Source organism: Gallus gallus, chromosome 7 (assembly GCF_016699485.2).
Source record: "Gallus gallus isolate bGalGal1 chromosome 7, bGalGal1.mat.broiler.GRCg7b, whole genome shotgun sequence".
Taxonomy (NCBI): Eukaryota; Metazoa; Chordata; class Aves; order Galliformes; family Phasianidae; genus Gallus; species Gallus gallus.
In genome coordinates this window covers 34,864,601-34,883,678 of record NC_052538.1, presented here as the reverse complement: position 1 = coordinate 34,883,678, position 19,078 = coordinate 34,864,601, and the positions used below count along the sequence as shown (strand labels likewise).

At 39.8% G+C, this 19,078-nt stretch overlaps 1 protein-coding gene across 50 annotated transcripts in view; it reads left to right on the top strand.

Annotated features, from left to right (window-relative positions):
- NEB (nebulin) overlaps positions 1-19,078 on the top strand; it is a 119,752-nt gene that overhangs the window by 20,973 nt on the left and 79,701 nt on the right. For 49 of the 50 annotated variants that reach the window (XM_040704391.2, XM_025152552.3, XM_025152542.3 and 46 more), the window contains 25 exons: positions 112-219; positions 814-1,125; positions 1,672-1,878; positions 2,628-2,732; positions 2,885-2,992; positions 3,320-3,631; positions 4,427-4,633; positions 5,535-5,639; positions 6,511-6,618; positions 7,952-8,263; positions 8,400-8,606; positions 9,096-9,200; positions 9,357-9,464; positions 10,223-10,534; positions 10,755-10,958; positions 11,407-11,511; positions 12,306-12,413; positions 12,762-13,073; positions 13,750-13,953; positions 14,291-14,395; positions 14,496-14,603; positions 15,688-15,999; positions 17,731-17,934; positions 18,265-18,369; positions 18,470-18,577. In XM_040704391.2, coding sequence (XP_040560325.1) covers positions 112-219; positions 814-1,125; positions 1,672-1,878; positions 2,628-2,732; positions 2,885-2,992; positions 3,320-3,631; positions 4,427-4,633; positions 5,535-5,639; positions 6,511-6,618; positions 7,952-8,263; positions 8,400-8,606; positions 9,096-9,200; positions 9,357-9,464; positions 10,223-10,534; positions 10,755-10,958; positions 11,407-11,511; positions 12,306-12,413; positions 12,762-13,073; positions 13,750-13,953; positions 14,291-14,395; positions 14,496-14,603; positions 15,688-15,999; positions 17,731-17,934; positions 18,265-18,369; positions 18,470-18,577 — 4,491 coding nt within the window. The remainder of the gene's footprint in view (positions 1-111; positions 220-813; positions 1,126-1,671; positions 1,879-2,627; positions 2,733-2,884; positions 2,993-3,319; positions 3,632-4,426; positions 4,634-5,534; positions 5,640-6,510; positions 6,619-7,951; positions 8,264-8,399; positions 8,607-9,095; positions 9,201-9,356; positions 9,465-10,222; positions 10,535-10,754; positions 10,959-11,406; positions 11,512-12,305; positions 12,414-12,761; positions 13,074-13,749; positions 13,954-14,290; positions 14,396-14,495; positions 14,604-15,687; positions 16,000-17,730; positions 17,935-18,264; positions 18,370-18,469; positions 18,578-19,078) is intronic. The other variant, XM_040704414.2, reaches the window with a different exon arrangement.

The following is a 19,078-nucleotide window of genomic DNA, read 5'->3' as shown; positions in this document are numbered from 1 at the left end:
CCATTGCACAGGCTAATAGTATGATCACCATAAATACAATAAAAATAAAAACTTAGACATGTTAATATTTCTTACTGTGACATTGCTGACTTACATATTTTTTCCCATAAGGCTAACTACAAAGCAGACTGGAAAAAAACCATTGCCAAAGGATATGATCTGAAACCAGATGCCATTCCTATTATTGCTGCTAAAGCATCTCGAAATATTGCAAGTGATGTAAGTATGTTTTGATTAATAAGAATGCAAAGGTCTGTTGCCTTCTTTCTGGAGCATATCATGCTACAGAGCATATGCTATGTACATGTGATGATATATAAATACTTAACGCTGAGTGTTGAAATTCTTATGGTACAAGAAAATTCAGATGTTCACATGAACCTGAGGGGGAAAAAAAGTATTTATTTGGAATTATGTTTTAAGGTGACTGCTGGTGAGCTGGGGCTGTATATTATATGTGCTTCAAGTATCCACCAGCTTCTTTGATAGTTTCTGTGTGACAACTTATCTAAGCTGTGTTCTTAGCTGCCAAAGACCTGTACATGTAAAGACCTGTGCATCTACTTGTCTGGCATTCGTGAGCTGTACAGATACGTGGATCTTCTCAGGCAGCTACAGTCATTTGGCAACATTGAAGTTTGGTGTGCCATCTGACACAAGCTATGAAGGGAGATTTGAAACACAGAAATAAATTTACTAACTTTTGTAAAAGGCTGAAAGTGAATTCCGTTTTGAATTTCAGTGTATTAAAGTTATCAATAGTATGTTTTGTATTTCCAAAGTAGATAAAGATTTCTTTTGCTTTGTCTCTAGTACAAGTACAAGGAATCATATGAGAAAGATAAAGGCAGACAGGTTGGATACCGTAGCCTGCAGGATGATCCCAAACTTGTTCATTACATGCATGTGGCCAAAATGCAATCAGATCGTGAATACAAGAAGGATTACGAAGTGACCAAGACCAAATATCATACTCCCTTGGATATGTTCAGCGTGACAGCTGCCAAGAAAGCTCAGGAAGCTGTTACAAACACAGGCTATAAACAGCTCATTCACCATTATACTCTCTTGCCTGATTCTGTGAATCTGGAGCTATCAAGAAACATGATGCAGCTGCAGAGTGATGTATGTAACAGTTAATCAGCTCATTTTTTTTTTTTCTTTTTAGTGTTACTGTGTCACAATGTTAACCTTTTAAGGCTAGATAATGAACTATATCAGATTAACAGTGGATTGAGATCTGGTCTTTAACTGGATATTTTCCAAAGGTTATTCTAAGTATGTGCAGATGATAAGTTCTAGGGAACTTTCTCAGCAGATAACGACTTTCTTTGTGTCTCCATGTATTTGACTGACTTTTGTCAGGTTTTCATGTTTACTGTTCAAAGTTTGTTTTAAAGTCTGTGCATTTGTTATGTAGTGTGAGTTCTAAATGGTGGGTTAGTGAAAATAGTTTCTTTATCCCCAGTGATTTTTAATGTTTTGCTGAGCATTTGGAAAACATCAGTGGTTTTAGCAAGCTTGTGTAAGTTCTACTTAAAAAATGAATGACCAGGAGTTGGTTTAAGGCCTCATCTGTTTGTGTTTGGTTGATTATTTATTTATTTTCTATGTATATGGGCATTCTAATTTCCCTTATCTCACTGTTTTGCCTTGTTTATTTCTTAAAAGAACATGTATAAAGCAGACTTTAATAACTGGCTGAGAGGAGTTGGCTGGTTGCCAATTCAATCCTTGGAGGTAGAAAAGGCCAAAAAAGCTTCAGAGATTCTCAGTGAAAAGAAGTATCGCCAGCACCCCGACAAGCTGAAGTACTCTATTCCACTGGATGCAATGGAACAAGTGCTAGCTAAACAAAATGCCAAGACTATGAACAAGGTGAGAACTTGTTCAGATGATCACAGCTAAGCCATGGACAGGGTCTTCATCTTGCAAAATTTGCAACACTTGCATTCCCACGGAGGTCATAAGAATTTCCAGTGGGTACTCTGGTTTAGTTGGCTAACATTGGACGCTGAGAGATAGTAATAGCCTCAAACTCTAAGCATAATTAAGAGAGTTTCATTTCAGGCTTATAAAGATTAAAGGTTTCACTTTTGTGCCTGTGATCAGAAATGTCTTGTGCAGATTTTTAGTGCTTTGGTAACCTTTGCTGTTTTTCTGTAGTAAGTATTGTTAATAGTGAGCTGAACCAAATCCTGTAAAATTTTCTCTGCTTTTGCAAGCGTCAGTAAGAAACTGGGAATTATTTAAGTTTGTCCCTAGTTATCTCACACACCACTGGAACTTATTCTTTGTTTGCTATGTCAAGAGAGTGCATGGGAAAAGAAACATCTATGCTTTGCATTTGAAGATATACATAAAGCAGGGAAGACTGCAGACTTAAAATTTTCTATTTAAATATTCAGTAGTTATCAAAAGATACTTTTCAAATTTCTCGAATGAAATAATAAAGAAAGATGAGGAATGTAACGTTGGCACCCTGCAGGTATATTTGTAAAGGTGATTTTTAGTGCTTATGCAACTTCATTCTGTAAAATCTTATTTACTGCACATAAGCAAAACAAGAGCAAGCTTATATTTTATAACTGTAACTCCTTTTCAGTTGTAAATCTTTGTAATTGCAGAGGCTCTACACTGATAAATGGAACAAAGAGAAGACCAGCATTCATGTTATGCCAGATACTCCAGAAATTCTGCAGTCTAGAGTGAATCAGATCACAATGAGTAATGTAAGTTGCTGTGTTCAGTGAGGACATTCAGTGTCTGTTGTATAGATCAAAAATTGGTGTAATTCTTAAGTCTTTTTTGAAAATATTTAAGGGTACTTCAGTACTTCCGCCTTCATAATAGAGTACCTGTTCTCTTTTCTGTTTTGAATTAGAAACTATACAAAGCTGGATGGGAGGAAGACAAGAAGAAGGGTTATGACATGCGGCCAGATGCTATTCCAATAAAAGCAGCCAAAACTTCCCAAGACATTGCAAGTGATGTAAGTGTGTTTGTCAGCAGCATTCAGAACCTTTTCAAAACCAGGCAGAACTTTGCTCTGTTATGCCTAAGTGTGGTTTCAGTTATATGTTTGCTTTGATAAGTCTTTGCAGTGCTTGTTTCAGGAGTAACACTGAACTGTGCCTTTTTGCTCGTTATAAAACTCGTATAGTCACTGGGCTATTTTGTGATACTGAATATGTGTAAATGACTAAGCCTGAGATCTTGTGCTGAAAAACAATAAATTTTTCTTTTTTTCTGAGATAAACTTGAGCCTAATAATGTACTTTTTTTTTCTTTTGCTGTTGTTTCTCTTTCCTGCTGTCAGTATAAATACAAATTAGCCCATGAAAAAGCGAAAGGAAAGCATATTGGGTTCCGCAGCCTTGAAGACGACCCCAAGCTGGTGCACTTCATGCAGGTGGCTAAGATGCAATCTGATCGTGAATACAAAAAAGATTACGAGAAGGCAAAGACTAACTTCCATACTCCAGTTGACATGCTCAGTGTTGTGGCAGCCAAGAAAGCACAGGAAGTGGCTACAAATGCAAACTACAAAAACTTGATCCATGTCTACAATGTTTTGCCCGATGCTATGAGTCTTGAATTAGCCAAAAACATGATGCAGATACAAAGTAATGTAAGTGAGAGACTCTTCAGCCTTTGCTTTACCAGTACAATAATGCTTAGTTTATGAGAGAATACTGTAAGACAAATAGAGCGGCTTTCATAGTGAAATTAGTTCAGTTCAATGCTAAAACGTAAATAAAATGAGACCTCCAATGATAGCCATGGTATATTTTTAAGACTCTGAAATATTGAATTACAACTATCATTAAAATAATTTAGGCTCAGAAATAATTATGTTTATGGAGTGAAATGGATGCATGCTGTTTATACATCCTGTCCGACTCTTCAGCAGCAGTCCTTCTTGTGCAAGCCAAGGCAATGAGAAGCTTCACTTTGCATCAGGTTTTATCTTACACTTCCAAGAAGATGTCTACATCTTCACAGCTCTGTAGCTGTGTTCTCAGAATTTCTGGGATATTTAGACCCTAGAGAAGATAAACAAATAAGTCTGTGTGTGTGTGTGTGTGTGTGTGTATTTTTTAATTTGTTTTTCTCAGTGCAGTGGTTCAGGCTTATTCTTTTCTTCAAGAGGGCCTTAGCATGTAATTGTTTGTGAGCAATCCATATCTTTCTGAACACTCTGAACACTTTACAAGTGGTATAATAAAATACAGATAGTACTGTAAAAACAGCAACAACAACAACAACAAAACTTTTAAATAGACACTGGATGCATCTTGATACTGTTCGATTCTTCTTAAAATAAGTGCATTCAAAATCTAATATACATTACATAAAGGAAGATGTGTCAAAATTTTCAGACGTTCACATGCATCTAATTATTTTCTCTTCCTTCTGCTTCCAGAATCAGTACAGAGCAGAATATGATGAAAGTATGAAGGGTGTTGGATGGATGCCACTGGGCTCTCTGGAGGCTGAGAAGAACAAGAAAGCAATGGAAATTCTTAGTGAAAAGAAATACCGTCAGCATCCAGACAAGTTGAAGTATTCTGTTCCTGTGGATTCCATGAATATGGCCTTAGCTTTACATAATGCTAAAATCATGGATGAGGTAAGAAGATGTTCATCACAACTTATTTAAGTTTGCAGAAATAAGGTATCAGTTATACATATATGTATGTACAGATATATATGTAGTCTTTTGGGTTAATAACTTCTGCATTTGTCAGTTTGGGCAGCTAATGAAAATGCTTGACTGTCACTGTATTTCATCTTAGAGCCATACTATATCTTAAAGCAAAGCGTAACCCTGATAATTTCTTCATACGGTCTACTCAACATTACAGATTGTAGACTTCTAATAGTTTATAGGCCGAAAATATCGGTGAGTCCCTTTTGAAAATAGCATTTAAACTTTTAAACATATAGTCTGTATAATCTGATGGTTGTTATCTCAGTGTGAAATTGCTGCATAATGTCAGTGCTCTTATATATTGAGATATTTACTTTCTGATTCTTCTGCTGAACTGACAGAATCCACTGCTGTCCTTTAGAAATGCCTTGTGTTCATGTGCACTGAGTTTGGAGGGATCACCTGAATTTTCTTTAAATTTTACTTCCTCTAAGAAAAGGAAGTTTTCTCTCTCAACTGATGCTTATTTTATATGAGATAAGCTAGTAATCTTCCAAGCAAGATAGCTAACAGCCTATTTTTTTTAACAACTTTTTTTCACTGGGCTTTGATAGCTATTGTTCTCTGTTGAATGTACTTGAACACACTGCTGGAAAGGAGACAAGCAATAAAATATTGTAGCAAGATTGGTATTTCTTCAACTTCTATTGCGGACTTGCAGAGTTATCTTCGTAAGGGCTATTCCTGATTTAAAAAAATATGGGTGGTCTTACCATACTAACAGTTGCATTACTGTAAAGAAAGATTGTACTTAAAATAAAAATAGTTACAGTTACAATTTTTTGGTAAACTGACGTGTTTTTTTGCTTTATTCTTCTAGCACCAATACAAACAAGCATGGGAGGAGGACAAGAAGAAGGTTCACATGACACCAGATATTCCGCAGTTTGCTTTAGCGAAAGCCAATGCATTTAATATAAGTGATGTGAGTACTGTTTGTAAAAAAAAAAAAAAAAAAAAAAAAAAATTGTTCCTTTTTTTTTAATTAGAAATAAATAACAGCATAGGAAAGTTTCTGTAATACTCACTTTGTTAGCCTGTGTTAGTTCCACAGTATGCTTTTCCTTTTCCCACTGTCCTTCCCTGAAATTAAATACCAAAAGTTGTCAAGAGACAGCAATAATATTTATGGACAGGTTACGTAGCATTCATGTAGGTCATTAAAATATAATAATTATTAACAAAATAATACAGTTTGAGCACCATTCATGCTGTTTCTGTATTTATCATTATATTTTCTAACACACAGTGTTTTGTAGTGGGTTCAGAATTCTTTCTGGAAGGTTGAACTTTATGTAACATTATAGATGTTTCTCAGTAGCTGTTTGTTAAATCTGCATTTGATAAATAAATATTAAATTGATAAATAAAAATTAAATTACAAAATAATTACAAAAAAATTACAAAAATTACAAAAAAATTACAATAAAAATTGTAATTGTACACATCTTTATTTGCATGTGAATAGACAATCTCATTTTTAGATGTAAATTTTCACCAGTTTTTGTGCATATGTAAAAGAAATGCAGATATTTGCTCTTTTGTTCTAGTTATTTTTACTGGTTATAGTGCAGTTCAGCTGCATTGATTTGTACATATAAGGACTGGAGTTAATTTTGAAGGTGAATCCATGTTTTTGTGTGCCTGAATGGCTTAAACAGCTTTTCAAAGAGTATTAAACATATGAATAATCTGTGTCGCAAGCTGACATATAAAATGTATGCAGTATGACTTTTTCAAGTACATGTTGTGTGTTTTGCTTTTTTAAAGGATGTGTCTTTTCTTTCCTTTCACAGAAAATGTATAGACATTCTTTTGAAGAAGCCAGAAAGAAAGGGTACGATCTCAGATCTGATGCTATCCCTATTAAAGCTGCCAAAGCTTCTAGGGACATTGCTAGTGATGTAAGTTCTGAAAAAAAAAAACAAAACCCACAAGCAATTTCATTTTCTTGGCACAACTCAATATGCCAGTTCTATGAAGTCTGTTTTTTCTTGTTTGTAAATAATTCTGATATATTCTAATGCATTTTTCTAGCATGGTTAAAGAACAAATTCTCCATTAGAAGGGTAAGGAGATGCATGGAAGACTCTCAGGAGAAAGATATACACATGTTAGTCTTGCAAGAACTGGAAAAGAACAAATATGGCCTTAAATTACTCTTGCTTCTGGGATGTTCTTCTAGTGATAGCTTTATTAAATTTCATCTTTAAATTAAATACAGAGAATATAAGTTTCTAGAATCATGACCATTCTGAAATCCTTTGTGTATATCAGTGACAAGGGTTTTGCTGTGGTCAAGTCAGCCTGGGAGAGCAGTGAAATGAGGGCCTAAGGACACGTTATTTTTTATAGCCCTTTGTCTTGACAACATATGAGATGGAGCAGCCACTGAAAAATCAATTTGCTCTACCACTGTTCTAAGTGTGAGGGCGATATAGTCCCTCAGTTCTCACCAGGTAGTAAGCAGCTAAGGAAGATGAAACTGATGTTTGGTCTGTGTAGTCCATGGTGTCCAGAGTTGATTAGATATTGAGGAAGGGTTTAAGAAATTGACCCAGTGGTTTTATTAATGATTTGTGATTCATTTGAACAAACTAACTTCATAGAAGTGCCATACAGATCTGTTGATATATGCCTGATCTTTAGATACAAATTCAAGTTTTCTGATCGTGGCTCAGACTATCACTAAGATACCCAAGCCAAATAGTGGTAGTAGTACAAACATAGTAACAGGGAACAGTGTGGGCTGATGTATCCTGCTTCTAGCTCTTGTGATAATTCATCTTAGAGCTAATAAGGTTATCTCTAAGCTACAGTGTAAAAAGAAGTAGTTCATGTTTTCCAAAGGACTGTCTTCAAATCAGATCTTATGTGTTGGTTTGGATTTTTGTCAGTCTGCTTCATATTCTCATTATACAGTTTATAATGGGGTTAGAAAGCAGTGGCATCCCAAGTTACATTGAACCCCGTGCAAGAACAGAATAAAGTAGCATATGGAATTTGCATTTTTCAAGAAAATGTTTCATGAATACTGGTTTTGATGGGGCCCTCATAGAATTTTGAGACTTTTTAAGCTCCCTGACAAGAAGCAGGCAGAACTACCACCTCCATAATCTTAGTGTTTGTTTAATAATGTAAAGATCCTAATTTACTTTTTCTTTTCCTCACAAGGTAGATGTTGCTTGTTAAACAAATGACATAGAACTAAAATCTCTGTCTCTGTTCTCTGCACAGTATAAATACAAATTAGGTTATGAACAAGACAAGGGAAAACTTGTAGGCTTCCGCAGCCTTCAGGATGATCCTAAACTTGTCCATTATATGCAAGTGGCTAAGATGCAGTCTGATCGTGAATACAAGAAGGCCTATGAGACAAGCAAGACTCATTACCAGACACCTTCTGATGCACTCAGTATCATGGCAGCTAAGGAGGCACAAGATCGTGTAACCAATGCCAACTACAAACGACTGATACACCACTATATGCTTCTACCAGATGCAATGAGTTTTGAATTGTACAGGAACATGAATCAGATACAAAGTAATGTAAGTTTCTGTTTCTCGTTGTCGTTCACATCTATTCCTGTTTTCTTTTTTTCTCATTGTGTTTTGGAAAGAACAGAATAATGTAGTGTGAACCATTTGTAAGTTGTAATCTTCACTTTTGTTTCCTGGCTGGCAGAATGAATACAAACAGGATTACAATGAATGGTTCAAAGGTATTGGTTGGAGTCCTGCTGGTTCTCTGGATGTGGAGAAATCTAAGAAAGCTACAGAAATTGCAAGTGACCAGAAATACCGACAGCATCCCAGCATATTCCCTTTTACAAAACAGATTGATGCCATGGATATGGTCCTTGCAAAGCACAACGCAGATATAATGAATAAAGTGAGTATTTATGGGGAGCATTAGTCAGACACTCATATATAACCTATGTTAATAAACTTTGTATAAGTCAATTTTACTACTTTCGCATAGCGGTGTTTCCCCAGGGAAGAATGACTGTTGCTTAAAGATGGCTCCTTTTACAATGTTTTTCTTAATTGAAATATTCAGTTACTGCTAAGAAGCATTGATTAAATCAATCTTTTGCTCTTTTTTTTTTTTCATTGTTACCTCTCCAACATCTATTTTTCTCATATTTATATAGCAATTACTGACCTTGAAAATCTTGGTGGGTAGCCCTCAATAGAAGCAAGACTGGATCCTGATTTGACTAATTCTGGATTAAGTCATCAAGTAGTAAAGTAAATCTAAGTTAACATCTTCTGCTTTTTACCCATCCGTAATCAAAGTGCACAGACAGAAAGGTGAAAACCCTGCAAGGGCTGGCTTTTGTCACCTATACTAATAATCTGATGTTCCTTTTTCCAATAGCATGCTTATACTCAGGCTTGGGAGAAGGATAAAACTCAAGTTCATGTGATGCCAGATACACCAGATATTCTACAGGCAAAGCAGAACAAGGCGAACTACAGTCAGGTAGAGCTTTTTAATGCTTTCTTTTACATTTCAAACTAATGTTAAATTAATCTACTTCCAATTTCAAGGTGCCCTTTCATTTCAAAATAAAGATCTAAGTAGAAAGTGCCATGTGTATTAATAAGGCTTTTTAATTAAAATTGTTTTCAATTTTAGAAACAATACAAGCTCGACTGGCAGGAAATGATAAAGAAGGGCTATGACCTCACACCTGAAGCCATTTCAGTGAAAGCTGCCAAAGCTTCAAGGGACATTGCAAGCGACGTAAGCAACATTTCTTTCTGTCTGAAGTGTACTCTTATGTGCACCCCTCTGTAAAGGATTGACTTGTAGTTGAAAAAAAACAATAATCATTGCTGATAAAACATTTCCTGGTCTGTTTTTGTCAGTGAAGACAGCATTTTAAGGAAAGGGATTCTTATATTTTGGCACTTCAAAAGATTGTGGTTCACCCATGAAGTGGCTGGTCATAGGAAGTTAGGAGCAATTTAAACTGAATTGTCTGCTCTTTTGATTGTTACATCTTCAGAGCATCAGGAAGTTGGTCCCAGTGCCTCTACTTTGAAATCCTCTTTACAACTAAGTAGAAGATATGGCAACACATGTACTGTTATTATTTTCCATAACTTGATATTAATATAACTTCTGTATTTATGGAAGAGATTTCATCAATCGTTGGACACATGGTCAGTGCTTAAGCTGATTGTTTTATTTATCAAAACAGTGCAGATTGACAGCTTTTGGGCTGTGGCTGTATAAATCAGTGGCACAGGAGACTACTGTTAGAGCCATGCACTCTTCCTGTCCAGGGGACTCAGTTTTTTCCCAGGGAAGACATTCACAGACACCCAATGATGCACATGAATTGAGGGGCTGCTAAGTCTTTACATGAGATGCCATAGCAAGTTGCTTATTTCATTGGTAATGAGGAACACTGAATTGAGTGAATATATTTGCCTTACATATTTTATCACTGCCTGATTCTTACTGCAATTTCAATAATACAATATTTATAATTTCAGTACAAATACAAAGAGGGTTACCGCAAGCAACAGGGACATCATATTGGATTCCGGAGCTTACAGGATGATCCGAAGATGATGTGGTCTATGCAAGTAGCTAAGATGCAGAGTGAGAGGGAGTATAAGAAAGATTTTGAAAAGTGGAAGACAAAGTTTAACATGCCTGTGGATATGTTAGGCTTCCTTCTGGCTAAGAAATGTCAGGAATTGGTTAGTGATATAGACTACAAACACATGCTACACCGCTGGACTTGTCTACCAGACCAAAATGATGTCACCCAAGCAAAGAGGGTCTACGAACTACAGAGTGATGTAAGTCTTCTCTGAATTTGATTTATTCATTTTATGTAAAATATTTACTACTTTTTTAAAAGTATGTTTAATAACTCTCTCTTGACATCAGTGAACTTCAAATTGAGGATAATACACCAGGTAGTCTTTTAATATGGTTTAATACATGGACAGTGAAAGAATATGCTATGATTTTTTTGATTTTTTTTTTTTTAATCTGATTTTTTTTTTTCCTTCACAGAATCTTTATAAGTCAGATCTACAGTGGCTCAGAGGCATAGGATGGAGTCCTTTGGGATCTCTGGAGTCCGAAAAGAACAAGAAAGCTTCTGAAATACTAAGTGAAAAGAAGTACCGGCAGCATCCAGATACTATTAAGTTCACAAGTATCCCAGATGCCATGAATATCATCTTAGCAAAATCTAATGCCAAAAACAGAAGTGATGTAAGTTGCTTTAGATCCAGTAAATGAAGGAATACTTTAGTATACGTTTGTTTATAAAGGTCACCATACCAGAATACAATTAGAATATACAGGTATCCAGTGTTTGCAGTCTGTGCCTTACCGTTCAGTTGTGAAGAAGTATTGTGTCTTATTCAGGAGATTTAAGTCTTTAGGACTATCTAATTTATTCAGTAATAACTGCAAATAGAATCCTTACTGTGTTGTATGGCAGTGTATTGACATAATGTTACCTCCTCGACCCTTTATGGGTGTAAGGAAGGGAAAAAGGTTTTTCAGTAAGAAGTTGATGTACTGTTTTATTTAAATATTTTGTGCTGTTCAGTCACTCCTGCTTGCACGGTACATCATTAATGTGTTACTGTAGAGAAAAGGTAAGTTGAATTCACTGCCATGCATATGAACCAGTTTTATTCATGTCTCCCTTCAGATACTGTATAGAGAGGCTTGGGACAAGGACAAAACTCAAGTTCACATCATGCCTGATACTCCTGAAATTTTGTTGGCTAAATCCAACTTAATCAACACAAGTGATGTAAGTATGCCTCTATAACATTCCTTTTATGCAGTTTGGATTTACCCTTTGTAGCTGTAGTTTAAAATGGAGTGGAGCAGGTTCAGCAATCTAACGATTGTTAGCATACCTGTTAAAATTGTTATGCATTGAGATACCCGAGTAAATTGCTAAATTTTAAAGTGGAAGTGAAATTACTAGAAAAGAAAGCAAACCAAGAAGTTACTCAATGCAAGTTTGATGCTTTCTCTTTCATCCTTACAGATCGTATTAACATAATAGATACATTTTCAGTAGTTTTTTACTAAGACTGTCATTCTTGTTTTGGTAAAAGTCTGTTATATCAAATTATCTTCTTAGAATTATTTAGCATTACTTTACATCAAATTCTTGGTTATAGTGGAACAAATATATCAGCTACATGTAAACAGTAAAGAAACGTTAGCTGTTGTATCGTAAGTCTGGAAGAGAAATAATTATCATTGAAATGGAATGTAGCAAACAATGGGGTTGTATTATTCACCTCTGTAGAAGACTATTATTTACTCAGATTTATATTTCTAGTACAAATTTGCTCTCAGATGAGTTAATCAGAAAAAATAAACTTGGCTTGATGTATTTCATATTATCAGTTACAAAATGTACATTATGTAAGCTATGGAATGAAACCATATTTGAAATCTGATTATTCGTTTTCAGTAATAGATGGAATAAAAAGGTAGTATTTTGTGGGTTAGATCAGCTTACCTTTTTCCATATTGGAAAACACTCCACAGCCGTTATCATAACAATTACTTTAAATTCTTCTCCAACAGAAACATTACAAGTTAGGATATGAAGAGTTGAGGAGGAAAGGCTACGATCTTCCTCCTGATGCTATACCCCTCAAGTCAGCGAAGGCATCCAGAGACATCGCCAGTGAAGTAAGTCTGACTGAGTGGAAAATAGTGGTGTGCCATGAAACTGGTAAAGATTACTGGTGAATGATATCTTATTAAGAGATGGACAGATCTGGAGTCTAAACACTAAAAGCCTGCTGGTTGCACAGAAATGTCTACTTGTTTATTATGAAAAGTTAGCTGAATTAATTAAAAAAAATTTATAAGTGAAAATAATGTAACTATAAAAATTACTGTAAAATGCTATAAATATAGCCAAAATATATAATATATTTTAATATATATTTTAATATAAAAAATTGACAAGTCTATTGACAAATGGAGAACTTCAAATTGCTTCTTGAAAACACTGCGGTTTCTGCATTCATTTAGTATCAGTATAAAACAGCTTACCGGAAACAGCTTGGCCACCATGTTGGAGCCCGTAACATAGAGGACGATCCCAAGATGATGTGGTCGATGCACGTAGCCAAGATTCAGAGTGACAGGGAGTACAAGAAAGCCTTTGAGAAGACAAAGACGCACTTCAGCAGCCCCGTGGACATGCTGGGCATTGTGTTGGCCAAGAAATGTCAGGAGCTGGTCAGCGATGTTGATTACAAGCATCTTCTGCATCGGTGGACCTGCCTGCCAGACCAGAACGATGTTGTACAAGCGCGGAAAGTGTACGACCTTCAGAGTGATGTGAGTTATCCTTTAGTGGGTGTGTGAGAAGGGGAAGTTGGTGTTGTGTTCCACTGTTGGACAAGCTGGGGAGTTGGGGACTCTAAAATATGGCTGTTTTTGTGAGCCTGTGCTGTGCCCATGCTGCCATTCTGAGAGTTGAATGATGTCTTTTGACATGGTGTGGAAGATGTTTGTGTGACATCATTCTTTGTCTTTGTGGAAGAGTTGTGCCTTACCTTGAGAGTTTTGGGGGAGCGATTGGTGCTTGTGTCCAAAAGTGCTGTTTGTCATGGGGAGGGCAGAAGAATGAAATTTTCACTTTTGGGTGACCAAATGTGGGCAAACACCATCCATCCGTGCAGATGGGAATGGTTTAAGGAGCATTAGGTGTTGAGGAGTAAAGCTGCTCGTGCGCTTCTGCCAGCCAGCAGTTGGTGAATGGAGTAGATCTTTGCCCCTCTTTGCTGCAGAGCGTTTAGTAGTGAAGATTCTGGAGGACAATTGGTAAATGAATTGTTGGCCACTTGTGTTGGTGTAGGCTGCACGTGCTTCCTAAACCTGGGTGTGAGGGAAGCTGAGCTTAATGGGTGTAATAAACCACTACCAGGCTGGGTTGCTGCAGGGAATCTGTGTTAGCAGACAGAGCCAGTAAGGATGTTGCTAAGCTGCCTCGTGTCCTTGCGTGTCTTTTCAGAACGTGTACAAGTCTGACCTGCAGTGGCTGAGAGGCATTGGCTGGTCCCCACTGGGTTCACTGGATGAAGAGAAGAACAAGCGAGCGAGCATGATCCTGAGTGACAAGAAGTACCGACAGCACCCGGACACCATCAAGTTCACGAGCCTTCCTGACTCCATGCCTATGGTTCTGGCCAAGCACAACTCTGAGATTATGAACCATGTGAGCTTTCTTTGTGTTTGCACCCTGAAGGAGGTTTCCCTGCCTGTAGGGGGACTCTAGAGCTGTTTTTGTTTTTTGTTTTTTGTTTTTTTTTTTCCTGGAGTGATGATGCGTTGCCCTGTGCTGGGGATTTGTGCTCCCTGCTTTAGATCCTTGTGCATTGGGTGTAATTGGAGCAGTGTTTGGGAGTGATGTGGGAGAGAAGAACGGGTGGAGGACTGGGAGGTCTTGGTGCAGTACAGTGTGCGTGTGTGTGTACGAAGAGGGCTGGGTTGGTCTTTGTGTTTGTTGCTCTGCTCTTGTGTGTTCTTACTGCGTGTTGTACTCATCTTTTCAGCGCTCGTACATAGCAGCCTGGGAGAAAGACAAAACCAGCATTCATATTATGCCAGATACCCCTGGTATTTTGCTGGCGCAGCAGAACAAAGTGAACTACAGCGAGGTAGGTGGTTTGTCTGGGCTTTGGAGTCCAGTTCTGGACGGAGACGATCCAGGCAGAAGTGCTGTTTGTTTCACGTGGGGAATGCTTGCTTACCTTTCAGAAAATGTACCGGCTGGCGATGGAGGAAGACAAGAAAAAGGGCTATGACCTGCGTGCAGATGCCATTCCCATCAAGGCTGCAAAAGCTTCCAGGGATATTGCCAGTGATGTAAGTATACGGGAGCCTTGGTGGCACACCGTCTTGGACACTTTCTCAGTGCTCTCATCCGGAGAGCTCAGATTGAGAATGCAGATGAATGGTGACAGTAGAGCTCTGACCTCTTGTTGCTGCTCGGTTGGTCTGTAAGGACGTTGGTTGTGGAGGTTCTTCCTGTAGCAGTTCATGCCTGTTGTGCGTGTGCAGCGTAGTGAAGGACCCTGTATGCAGCATAGGGAGTGTGCCAGCAGGAACTTGATGAAGGACCTAATGGGAAGCAGCATCCCTTTGGGGCTTGATGCACCTTCTGCTCATGAAGGAAACTTGAGATGGTCTCAGCACTGCAGTTCTGCAGTGCCCTGATGCCTGCATCTGCACCACCGTGCTTTGGAAACAAATACCCAAAGCAAGTTCTGTGATGTGTCCAGCCACTATTGGGCTGGCATGAGTTTGTGAGTGCTTGTGATTGAGAATATTGATTTGTGGTGCTGCCATGCAAGTCCTGAATTTACTCTGTCACGCTGCATTTTGTGGTTCTGGACTGATCCATTATTCATGGCAGTTGAATTCAGTCCTTTTTCAGGCTTACTGTACATTTCAGAACGAAAAGGAGAGAGAAGTGCTGAGTTGTCTGCTGTCTCTGTCCAAGTTTAGGTGGTTGTGTAGTTTCAGCTGAGGTCTCCCACTAGTTTGAGAGAGTAGGGCTCCAGTGCTGTGTGCTAGAGAGACTGGTGCTGCTCCTTAGTGGTGTGCGGGAGAATCGCGACATAGCAGAACAGGATGAAACCTGGGATGACCAAAGGATCAGTCTGGAGGGTTCTTTCCTTTTTTTTTTTTCACAAGGACAGTGTTCCTGGTTCCTAAGCTTGACTGGCCGGAGTTGCTGTGTGAATCTCCATGTACCTCCATCAGTCCAGTGTGGGTCTGGGGTGCGATGGATCTGTAGCCCACTGTGGGGAAAAGTTGTGCTTATGAGCCTAATTGCATGGTGATTTCTGCCAGCCTTGATTAGCAGAGTGCTTTTTGTGGGACTTGTTAGAGTCAAAAGGGGACAGAAGTCGGATCTGAAATTCTCTGTACTCCTTTAACCCTGCAGTACAAGTATAAAGAAGGGTATCGCAAGCAGCTTGGCCACCACATTGGAGCCCGTAACATAGAGGACGATCCCAAGATGATGTGGTCGATGCACGTAGCCAAGGTCCAGAGTGACAGGGAGTACAAGAAAGCCTTTGAGAAGACAAAGACGCACTTCAGCAGCCCCGTGGACATGCTGGGCATTGTGTTGGCCAAGAAATGTCAGGAGCTGGTCAGCGATGTTGATTACAAGCATCTTCTGCATCGGTGGACCTGCCTGCCAGACCAGAACGATGTTGTACAAGCGCGGAAAGTGTACGACCTTCAGAGTGATGTGAGTTATCCTTTAGTGGGTGTGTGAGAAGGGGAAGTCAGTGTTGTGCTGTGTGCCACTGTTGGAGGAGATGTGGAGTTGGGGACTCTAAGATGGGCTGTTTCTGCGAGTCAGTGCTGTGTCCATGCTGCCGTTCTGAGTGTTGAATTGTGCCTCCTGACTTGGGGGGGAAATCGTTTGTTTGGAACATATTGTGATTTCACTCTCTTTGCTATTGAAAGTTCATCGCACCACTTCTTCAGTCCTCCCTGTTGTTGTAATGGAAAGAAGATATAAAAAGAGGTCATGAGATTAGATATGAATATGGTGATCTCTCCCCAGTTAGCATAATGTTTGGGGAGGGATGTAGTTCATTGTCTATTACTGTTAGGCCAGACCTGTGAGGAAATGAAAGTAACCTTATAATGTCTTTCCTCCCATCTACCCTCTTTTTCCTTCTTCCCCCTAGTAGTGCAGGGCAATGAGAAATGTCAGTTGGTGTCAATGCATGACACTTCATCTCTACTGCTGCTTTATTGTCTCTCTTGCCCTGCTCCACGTGGGGTTCTTCCCATGGGTTGCCTTTTGTCCTGAACTGATCCTGTGTGGTCTTCCCACTTGCTGGGGCAATTCAAGCTCTAGTCAAACGCAGAACTGTAACACAGGGCCCATCCTTCAGTAACTGCTCCAGCCTGGGTCTACACAGGCATTAGCTTCCCCAGGCCTACTGCTCCACTGCAGGCTCCTCTCCATGGGCTTCAGCTGTAGTCTGGGGAGTCTGTTCCTTCAGGAGCTCTCCACGGGCTGCAGTTTCCTTCGGGCCATATCTCCCTGCTTCCATAGGCTTCTCTGTGGGCTCCACATGGAGATCTAGTCCGCATCCTGTACTTAGGCTGCACAGGGATAGCCTGCTCCAGCATGGACCCCACCTGGGCTTCAGGGAACTTGTGCTCCATGCTTGGAGCACCTCCTGCCCTCCTTCTTCACTGATGCTGGTGTCTGAAGGGTTGATTTTCCCACACTTTCTCACTCTTCCCTCTGAGCAGCTATAGTGCAGCTGTTTTCTCCTTCCTCCAGTGTATTCTTACGGAGGTGCAACTAGTCTTATTCACTAGCTCAGTTCTGGACAACGGTGGGTTACTACTGGTGAAAGGTGTAAGTGACTGTTGTTTATCATAGGGTAGCTTTAGAACTATATTCAGAGAAGCCAAACTGGCAGCTCCAGCCACTACCAAAATCATGCCTAATAATCTCAATACAGTGTTGTAATTTATGTTCACAGAGGAGTAGTGGTTGCATATACTGAGCAGTTTGAAGGAAGGGTTGCTGCAGGAGGCCAAAGTTTCTTATGGCTGGGGAGGGCAAAGGAATCAAATTTTCACTTTTGGGTGACCAAAGGTGGGCAAACACCATCCGTCTGTGCAAATGGTTTAAGGAGCATTAGGTGTTGAGGAGTAAAGCTGCTCGTGTGCCTCTGCCAGCCAGCAGATGGTGAATGGTGGAGATCTTTGCTCCTCTTTGCTGCAGAGGGTTTTGCCGAGAATATGCTGTACGACAACTCTGTTGACTGCTTGTGGTGGTGTAGACAGCGCGTGCCTACAAAACCTGGTTGTAAGAGAAGACCCAAATTGCTGTCAGATTGGGTTCTGTAGGGGAGTCTGTGTTGGTAAACAGTGCCTCCCTTGGTTGGAGGAGTGCTGTGAGCATTAAGGATGTTGCTAAGCTGCCTCTTGTCCTTGCGTGTCTTTTCAGAACGTGTACAAGTCTGACCTGCAGTGGCTGAGAGGCATTGGCTGGTCCCCACTGGGTTCACTGGATGAAGAGAAGAACAAGCGAGCGAGCATGATCCTGAGTGACAAGAAGTACCGACAGCACCCGGACACCATCAAGTTCACGAGCCTTCCTGACTCCATGCCTATGGTTCTGGCCAAGCACAACTCTGAGATTATGAACCATGTGAGCTTTCTTTGTGTTTGCACCCTGAAGGAGGTTTCCCTGCCTGTAGGGGGACTCTAGAGCTGCTTTTGTTTTTTTTTTTTTTTTTTCCTGGAGTGATGATGCGTTGCCCTGTGCTGGGGATTTGTGCTCCCTGCTTTAGATCCTTGTGCATTGGGTGTAATTGGAGCAGTGTTTGGGAGTGATGTGGGAGAGAAGAACGGGTGGAGGACTGGGAGGTCTTGGTGCAGTACAGTGTGCGTGTGTGTGTACGAAGAGGGCTGGGTTGGTCTTTGTGTTTGTTGCTCTGCTCTTGTGTGTTCTTACTGCGTGTTGTACTCATCTTTTCAGCGCTCGTACATAGCAGCCTGGGAGAAAGACAAAACCAGCATTCATATTATGCCAGATACCCCTGGTATTTTGCTGGCGCAGCAGAACAAAGTGAACTACAGCGAGGTAGGTGGTTTGTCTGGGCTTTGGAGTCCAGTTCTGGACGGAGACGATCCAGGCAGAAGTGCTGTTTGTTTCACGTGGGGAATGCTTGCTTACCTTTCAGAAAATGTACCGGCTGGCGATGGAGGAAGACAAGAAAAAGGGCTATGACCTGCGTGCAGATGCCATTCCCATCAAGGCTGCAAAAGCTTCCAGGGATATTGCCAGTGATGTAAGTATACGGGAGCCTTGGTGGCACGCCATTTTGGACACTTTCTCAGTGCTCTCATCTGAAGAGCTCAGATTGAGAATGCAGATGAATGGTGACAGTAGAGCTCTGACCTCTTGTTGCTGCTCGGTTGGTCTGTAAGGACGTTGGTTGTGGAGGTTCTTCCTGTAGCAGTTCATGCCTGTTGTGTGTGTGCAGCGTAGTGAAGGACCCTGTATGCAGCATAGGGAGTGTGCCAGCATGAACTTGATGAAGGACCTAATGAAAAGTAGCATCCCTTTGGGGCTTGATGCGCCATCTGTTCTTGCAGGAGACTTGAGATGGTCTCAGTAGTGCAGTGCCCTACTGCATCTGCACCACTGTGCTTTGGAAACAAATACCCAAAGCAAGTTCTGTGATGTGACAGTAGCATTTATTGTTTCCATTTGGGCTATATCATGTCCATTCCCTGTTAAGCCGTCATTACTCTTCCACTGTTTGTGGTGAAGATTATTATTTCTTGGC